The sequence below is a fragment of the Furipterus horrens genome, unplaced genomic scaffold, assembly GCF_987537825.1.
Source record: "Furipterus horrens unplaced genomic scaffold, mFurHor1.1.pri manual_scaffold_12, whole genome shotgun sequence".
Taxonomy (NCBI): domain Eukaryota; kingdom Metazoa; phylum Chordata; class Mammalia; order Chiroptera; family Furipteridae; genus Furipterus; species Furipterus horrens.
In genome coordinates, this window is record NW_028327182.1 from 18,921,916 (window position 1) to 18,930,841 (window position 8,926).

The 8,926-nt window shown below is 42.7% G+C and overlaps 1 protein-coding gene across 1 annotated transcript; it reads right to left on the bottom strand.

The window, feature by feature from the left end:
* Positions 1-1,402: 1,402 nt before the first annotated feature.
* On the bottom strand, positions 1,403-8,515 carry CLN5 (CLN5 lysosomal BMP synthase). Its single transcript, XM_090258966.1, has 4 exons — positions 8,346-8,515; positions 5,563-5,728; positions 4,670-4,895; positions 1,403-1,989 (listed from the first exon to the last, which is right to left on the bottom strand). Exons 1-4 carry the CDS (start codon positions 8,498-8,500, stop codon positions 1,478-1,480), a joined length of 1,059 nt encoding a protein of 352 aa, XP_090115092.1. The 5' UTR covers positions 8,501-8,515; the 3' UTR covers positions 1,403-1,477.
* Between the last annotated feature and the right edge of the window lie 411 nt (positions 8,516-8,926).

Here is an 8,926-nt window from a genome sequence, read left to right on the forward strand (position 1 = left end):
CACACATGGCTTCAATCTTTACAACAATCCTGACAGTTGAATCATTTTAGAGAGAAGGAAACTAAGATTCAAAGATGTTAAGATGCTTAAATCACACAACACCAGTTACCAGCTAGTTCTAAAATGCTAGCCAGATACTTGTGCTCTTTGTCGCTGTATTTACTACATCTGCAACTGCTACTGGTAGAAGTGGGGTTCTAGAGGTATCATGAGAAGAATTACCTGAGACCTGCAAGGGAAGATGGGGCTCCACGGTGAACTTTATTGATGATGTACAATTAAGGGGGTTCCCCTCCTCACTTCCCAATGTTTCATCTCCATCCACCTTGCCATAGAAAAAATCCACTTTGCCTTCAGTAGGGCCGGGATAAAGGCCGCTGCCCAGAGTTTCTGCTCCATAATGAAGTCCAGTCCAGTCCAGCATCCAGCTAGCAAAACGTGTGTTTCCAGCTGCAGTCCATTGCTTGCTGAGGTATTCGAGCTCCCTTCTGGAGCCTGCGTGAGGAGTCCCCACGGCCATCAGCCACGTGGCTGCTAAGGCCACATGGCTATGGAGGGAGAACGTGTGAGCGCATGGGGCAGCGTAGGTCCCCAGCTGGAGAGAGAGCAAGTTCTTTGATCCCCTAGGGTTACAACCAGGAGCTTGGCTTTGGGATGGACCAGGTGCTTTTCTCAAAATTGCCAATCAACTTCTCAAGTTTTCATGGGCTTTGGATGAGTCCACACCCCCGAGTTAGACTAACAGGCCTCTAAGGTCCAGCACTTACCCCCTTGCCCAAAACAATCAGGTACCTGAGTGGGGGAAGCAATGCTACGATCCCCTGGGGTGTGTGACCCTGTAACTTCCTGGTCAGGCAAACAGGCCTACACTCTCCATTTTATTAAGCTCAATGTCTAGTTCCCTTTGCTCCCCTTTCCTATTAATAATTAGTTAAATGCCAACGGTAAGAGAACTACAACCACTCCAGCTATGGTGTTGAAATTAATCTTTAAGGTTAAGTGAATGGAACAAAATCAAATTAATAAAGCAGTTCCAAAAGTTGCAAGAACTGTAAAGTCAATCTAAACTACCAAAAAGGACTTAAATGAAAAAGTGTAACTACCATACCAGAAAAAAGCAGCTCCTACCATAAAAATGTCACTGAGGGTAATTTTAAAATCTTGGTACACCACATTCATCATTTTAAAATGCTGCGTCTAAAAAGTCGATATAGCTGTTATAAACTATAATTCTTTATATTAATAAAGGGTTGAAGACTGAAATCAAGATCATGTAATATGCTCACTTTGGCCAACACTAAGTTTCAGTTTCTTTCCAAAATAATTCCTGAGGTATTATTATGCAACAACTCTGGCCCTGTGTATTTTACCTTTCTGCCCCAAAGAAGATCTAAAAATATATACAAATGTAAAACCATTCCATAAAAAACTGGTATGCTGGTGGTAGGAGGGAAAAAAGCAGTAGAATAAAGGTTTTTTATAAACCAGAGGTTGTTCTGTTTCTGTTAGGTAAAGGGATTTCTTCATATGTGATTTTAATAAAAGGGAACTTCATAGGTAAAAACCAATATTCAAAATTATAAAACAAATAGAACTGTCTGTGCATAATCACTGCATCAAAAATTTTCAAGAGACTCAACAGAAATTCTTTAGTTGACAAATGTGGTTTGAAGGGGTAATAAAATCCTTTTATGGATAAAGCAAGAGTCTTATTTCCTGTTGGCCCAAAAATAGATGTTTCATTTCCCAAATAAGTAGGTTCTCCACTGTAAAGAAATATTCTTGTGTAGTTGGTTTCTATCTTCTTGAACTCTGCTCCAAGTTCAGCTAACTTCTTGTATGTCCTTAACACGAATTTGGAACAATCATAGGATTCAAACCATGTCTCTGCCCCTTTTCTTGGGCTGGCTTGGACAGTCCATGTCTCATAATAAATTCCTGTCTCATTGTCCTGTTTTACCCACTCTGCCATTTTGTTAAATGTGTTTCCTAGTGGAAAAAAAAAAAATCACTTAGTATCAAAGCTAATCATGTTAGTCTTAAGTAAAATGTTCTAACCAGATTAAGGCCATGAACATACATAAATAAACAATAATTTTTGAATTTCCAAACCTTCATCTCACAAAAGTAATCAAAGTTCAGCCAATTTTATTCCATGTTCAAGGCACAAAGTATTTCTGAATTGTAAACATTAGATATAATAGGTATATAAAGAGAAGTTGTATATACTAATTTTATAATCATTTAAGCTACAGTCAAAAGCACATTAATACACATTTAGAAGCTGTCTTTCTCTACCCCACTTAACAAGTCCTGTATCCAGAGGCAAAAGGGAAAAAGAAAGCAAGGAAAAATCGTGGTAGAGGAAAGAGTGAATGGGCCCAAACAGCACAAGAAGAACTGGGGAGGGTGAAATGTGGATATGCAGACGGTGTGAACAGCTCCTGAGGAGAAGCTACAGAAGGCTGGTCTTCTGATGCGGTAAGAGGAAACACTGCACCCCATCCACCTTGAATATTTGGTACTTCTCTTTCTCCTTGTACTTGTAGCTATTGAGGTTATACTTACCTTTCTATCCACCACACAAATTCTTCCAATAAATCCACTACAACTGGAAATGTTTTTGACCAAGTTCATGGACTATATGGACTCCTGGGTGGCTAACACTTTCTCCTACTACCTTGTACCAGAACACAGGAGACTCTAAATGTTAATAAGGAATATAGTGGTTGTCTTTATCAATTTTATAAAATTAAAATTGTGGAATAATATAACACATGTTTTCTTAAAACTAGAGATACAGTTCTTAGTGTTCTTCAACTTGGAAAAGCCAGTGCTATAATCAAGAGTTGAGAATGCTTCAAAATACTATTTTGTGACATGAAAAAAGGTCAATGGATAGGATTAATCACAAAGCAGATGAGTAATTTAAAAGACTTAAGTACTGGCATATTACAAACTATTTTACAGAAAATAGTGATTGCTTTCCCATTGATCATCCATTTATGTCAGAAGGGAGAATTTCAGATAATGAGGTGGGAGGAGATGAGAAAGGAGAGAGATGAATTGGCCTAGAATGAAAGGTAGCTATTGCCTACACAGAGCATTTTTAAAAGAGAAACAGACTTCTATATTACTGGGATGCTTTGGAGTACATCAGTTAGAAAGTAGAAAGCGTCATGGTATATAGCTGAAAGAAAGATTAGAAAACAACATGGTATATAGTTAAAAGATCCCCAGATCACATTTAAGTGACACCAATTCTATTCCTGGTTCTACATCAAGCTCTGTGAGTTTAAAAGACAGGTAAGGCATGCTACCTGGCTGAACATCAATTTCTTATTTGTAAAAAGAAGAGTATCTTATCCTCCCCACTGAACATACCCCAAAATGTTTCATAAAGAGCGCCACAAGCAGAAGGCATGATAGTTTCCTCATGCCCTGTGGTTCACTGAATAATTCTTATTATAAACAGTGCTTTTTTTATGTTTCCACTTGTGTGGAGAACAATGATTTATAATGTAGAGCTCTATAAGTGATATGGGCAAGCTCCCTACATCTGAAAGCTGTGGCAGCCTCATCCCCACTCTACACAGGAGGCGGCGAGTCAGTGAGACACATGTGACCAAGGTCATATAGCCCATTTCTGATAGAAGTTCTGCTGAACTCCTTTCTTTAACACCAACTAAATGCAACAAATGCAGCAAAACTCCAACTATTTCAGGGACTTCCAAATGCATCTAAAGGAACAGAAAATCTCAGAGATAAAATATTTAAATTGCTCAAGAGGCCTCAAATGCATAAGACCACGTAGTGAAATGGTTAAGAAAATGGTCAACAGTGCTTGACTGCCAAGTTTGGAGTCCCACTTCCTTAATTGAGGGGCTTTTATCTCTTTGTGCCTCCGTTTCTCCATCTTTAAAATGGCGAAAATAATAGCGACTCTCAGGGGGCTGCTATGATGACAGATGTTGTGATACATGTGAAGCGCTCAGAACAGTTCCAGGCCCAGGCGAAGTCCACATGAGTGGTGGCTGTTGTTATTTCTCAGCATAAAAAGTTTAATGTGTCATCACTAAAAGCCTCTTTCCAGATACAGTTAACAGGTCTGTTAATCAATTCTTTTTCATGCATTTTATGTATTTCCCTCTGTTATTTAAGAATTCCAATTAAATTGTGCAAAGTGTTTTTATCATTTCATTCAGGAGATAAGCTACTCATCACCACCTACAGGGGAAGTTTTGCATGAGTAATATTTTGGGCCAAAGGTTGTTAGTTCCGGAAGTACATTTTATAAATTGAGCCCTGTAAAGTAGAACAGCAATTTTCAACCTTTTTCATCTCATGGCACACATAAACTAATTACTAACATTTTGCGGCACACCAAAACATATAGATTTTGCTGATCTGACAAAAAGGTATAATTCTCATCCATTCACACCGGACAGCTATTGTTTTGTTGGCTGTTGTCATTTTTTTATTTCACAGTCTAAGGGAACAGAGGTCAGTGCCCTAGACTAAATTCAGGTATTGCATGTTTTGAAAATTCCTGAGGCACACCATTTGAAAATGGCTGAATAGAACATTACTGAAATGCCTCAATGAAAATAATTTCTATCATTTAGATATTGATACAATCAGAAAACATTGCCATATTTTTCAAGCTTACCTGATATGGTTGCTACTTGAACTAATGTCCCATTCTGCTTCCAGTGAGTATCATCGATTCCTTCAAAAAAGCAGGCAGCTCCTTGATTACACCAGAACGGAGCATTCATTTCAGGTCGGAGATGGGGAAACGTGCAGTTTCCAAGTTGGAAAAGTTCATACCATTCCATTGTATAGTTCTTGCCAGTTGAAGTGCTTTTGAATCCAATGGCATCGTGCATAATTTTCTGTGTAAAGATCATACAAGTGGACAAGTGTCTGTGAAGCAACCACTGGCCCAGGAACCAGAAGGAGACAATGTGATGTATCACAGCAGCAAATCACGTAGAACAACTGTTCAGCTGTCCCTCCTTCCAGGTGGCCACCCTCCCGTCCGCTCTGTGGCCCCTCAAATGCCAAGCTTTCGTGCACTCTGGCTGCCCTCTGCAGCTCATCTCAGATGGGAAGGACGCGTACTATGTGGACACGGCCCTTATTTCCTTACCGCTTAGAAGGAAGGAGTGAAGCTTCCGTGCCACAGTCTCGGGAAGGAGCGCTTTGCGTCCCACCGGGGAGGCGAGGCTCAAATGGTGAACTGACTTCGGGAAAGTGCACTCAACAGGGCCAGGCAATGAAGAAGTATTTCCTGCCTGCTATGCCCCTGCCTGCTTCCTCCCTTCTTACTTTCCAGGAGCTGGGTACAGGAATTGGGTTTGGATTCAGAATATTAAAAGGGATGAAAACAATTGCATTTGTTATTGATAGAATCACAAGACCCGATGTATTCTTTTCACTACTCATTTTAAATACATGAGGAGGAAAACCAATAAACGTGATCTAAACTATTACTTCAAATCCACTTAATAATGATGTCAGTTAATTAACTAAACTTGTAAGACCAAGATGCATCCTTACCAAGTGTCCCAGGAGGTCTCCATATTTAAATTCCCACACTGGGGCTTGTAGCCGGAAGACTTCAATGACATCATCGCCCTTCATAACTGGGATCGGTGAGCCAGTTGGACAGAAAGTATATTTGGCTTGACAGTAGGGATCTGGTGCCGGGCGGAAGGAAAAGCGTCTAATACAGAAAAAGAAACCATCAACTTAGGATGTTTCTTGCACATTTTAAAACCAAAATTTTAATTTGATTGTCAATAAAATTTTTAGAGAATACATCCAAAGCTCAGCGCATAGCATATAAAAATATATTTGTTATCCTGTGAACCTGTGAATGAATGCCAAGGATGTCTTCAACAGCAAACGACACATTCAAAGCACTTTGATAACAGCATGCTTCCCTGTTCCCTGCTCCCAATGTGAGAATTTTGAAGATGGGAACCATATCTTAGAATGTTTATAGTTCCAGATCTTATTTAGTAAACAAACTTACTAAATAAAGGAACAGTTTTCAAATGATACTTAATTTCTTAAGCAATCCATGTGCTAAGATTATTTTTAAAAGTTATAATTAAAGAGAATGTTTTCTGTTTTCTTAAGAATTAACCAATATTCCTTGAACTACTATTTATTGAGGATCTACTACATGTAGGGCACCATACTAGGAAGGAGGGAAACAAAAATTATAATGCTGTTCCCTACCTCAAGGAGCTTTGGGTGAAGGCTGGGAAGACATTAAACAATGAAGTATAGTGTGGTAGTTGCTAAACGAAAGAAATATACAAAGACTTATGGGTACAATAGAGGGAGAAATCATTCTTACCCATGTGGGATGGGTGGGGTGAGGAGGGCAAAGAAAGAGATCAAGACCCGGCCTAGGTTTTCGAGATCGTTTCGAAGGTTAGGACAGAAGGGAGAGAAACCATGAAGTATTACAAGACAAGCACAACAGGCTGGCAGAGTCTCTGGTAGGCAAATAAGACTGGCCCTCAGGCTGTAAGGCAGCGGTGGTGAGAGGAGAGGTAAGTATGCAGCCGCACCCTCTCGACTCTTGCAACTGGAACTGGGCGAGTTGACCTCCAAAGTGCTTAAAGGATTTTATTTTATAAATTAAAAGAGGGTGGAGAGAGGGGCCAACTTAAGGCTGAGAAGTCAGTTCTAGGAGGTAACTTCAATAATGCAACAAGAAGAGAAAGCAGCCTAAGAAGGCCATGGCAATAGGACTAGAGCTAAATTCAGCTCAACACATACTGGTCACCTTCCACAAAAGACACTGGGAGAGAAAGGTAATGAGACAGACAAGGTATCAATATCTGTCCTGTAAGAATCTTAGATCCCTAAGGTTCTCGCTACACCTAATGTTTTTGCAATCCTAACGCATCAATAAAATTCCTATTTTAAGTTAAAATCCTGATGTTCGCCAAAAAAATAGTAACACCCTTCATGGAAGACTTTTTTAAGATTTAGGTATCTTTACCTGTTTGACAGGTGCTTACCTGGTTTAAACAAATGTATAACTGTATGTTTCACCTGCCCACAGCAAAATCTATTTTAGGCCACAGGTCATTTCAAAACAATTTAAGAGTGGACTGAATACATGTTCTTATATTCAGTTCAGGGGATTAGACGGCGGCATATACTTAATATTTGAAACTTTTAAACAAACATAACTCATACTCAATACCCTGCCCTTAAGTCAAGTGGTTTGGGATTTACACTTTCATCTTTTAGTGAATATTTATTTTTTTTTTATTTCTTATGAACACTGTATTAACATTTCCCAGAAAACCAGCATCAATCCCAAATTTCTCTTTCATGTACATCAAGCAAAGCAAGAAGTGGTGCAAACCAGTGAGCAGAATACACTAATAACCTGATTTGAGAGCAGCTGGCATTTATTAGATTTAATACTCCCAACAAACCTAAGGTAAATGCTCCTCTTGTTCCTACTTTCTGATTCAGGACATGTGGGCACAGAGATAGTGAGTAACTTTCCCAAGATCACACAGCTAGTCATGGTGGAGCTTGATTTGATCTGCAGCAGCTGGAATCCAGAACTCACTCCCGACCACGAGGTACTCCTGCCTCCCAAGTCACTATTTTGTCATCCCAAACAGTTGTGCGTTTTCAAAATTTGCTCGTCTTTCCCATCCCTGATACCATGTTTTCATTCTCTCTGTTTGGGCATCTGACAAGATTAAGCTAAGTAAATATTATTCTAGGTCAAAAGCTGGAATCGTTTCCGAGTGTCGCAGTCTCCGCTCTCGACTTCTGGCCAGCGCCCCACCTCCAAGTTTAAGATAGAGGACAAAGTCAACAAGTTCCCGGGTTTGCCTGGGACCCAGGGCGCTGGAAATGCCCGGGTCATAGGACGCTTAGTGCTGTATACAAACGGTAAGTCCCGGCGAACCACGCTGTAAACTCTGCCACAGGCTAAACACTCCTGATACTAATAACAGTGCGTGACGTAATGCACGCGAAATTAAAAGGCTGCCCACACTATTCAAAGAGTCTGAAAGTCACGCGATAAGATAGCATGACTCCCCTTTTCTTCTGTGATTCGGATCAGCCCTGAGCCTCTGTCACCGGTCAGTGCCTCAGGTGTCCCGAGGAAGAGAGTCCCCAGGACTGCACGCAACAAGCAGGTGCCACTCCTGAGCTGTCATTCCCCAGGGCCGCGTGACCCTGACACCCAGGCCCGAGCGGGCGCGGGGCTCCCGCCACCACCCTCCCGGGCCCCGCTGACGCCCGCCATGCGCGCCCCCCGCGACCCCGCGCGCCCCTCCGGGCGCACTCACTTGTAGGGTACGGGCCACTGGTGCCGGGCGGGGACGCCCGCGGCTGCCGCCTGCCAAAGCATCGCCAGCGCCCAGAGCCAGGGCGCGCTCCCCAGGGCTGTGCCCGCGCCCCGCTGCCCCCCAGCCAGGGGGCCGGTGCTCCCCGCCTGCGCCATGCGGCGGCTCCCGGTGCTTCCGGCGCCTCCCGAGCTCCGCCAGGGCGGAGGGCCGCGAGCTGAGCATGCGCGGAGCCACTCCCCCGCCCGGCGCGAACTGGGGCATCCGGCTCTGCTGGGCCACCTGTCACCGCCCTCAGTCCGGTGCCCCGTCCGAGCACTCATCACCCTGGTGCCGGAAGCCTTTCTGAACGTGGCAGCGGGTCTCTGCGCAGTCCCGTCCCCTTTCCTCCTTAGTTCCCCGCACGGTGGCGGCTTCCAGACCTCTGACCAGTTAGGTCCTTGGTGGGTCCCGCACCCAGCACGCCGCAGCTGGTCTTGGGGTCCGTTCTCTCTCGCCTCCTGCCTCAGTTTAAAGATCACTGGGGTTTTTTGGAGCTTATTTTTTTTTTGACTCCCCCCAACAACAACCATGAAAACCAAACT

Coding starts and splice junctions, on each gene's coding strand:
- CLN5 (XM_090258966.1), bottom strand. CDS start 8,500: ATGGCGCAGGCGGGGAGCACCGGCCCCCTGGCTGGGGGGCAGCGGGGC. Junction 5,729..8,345: donor CAGTGGCCCGTACCCTACAA/GTGAGTGCGCCC, acceptor TTTCTGTATTAG/ACGCTTTTCCTTCCGCCCGG. Junction 4,896..5,562: donor GAGACCTCCTGGGACACTTG/GTAAGGATGCAT, acceptor ATCTTTACACAG/AAAATTATGCACGATGCCAT.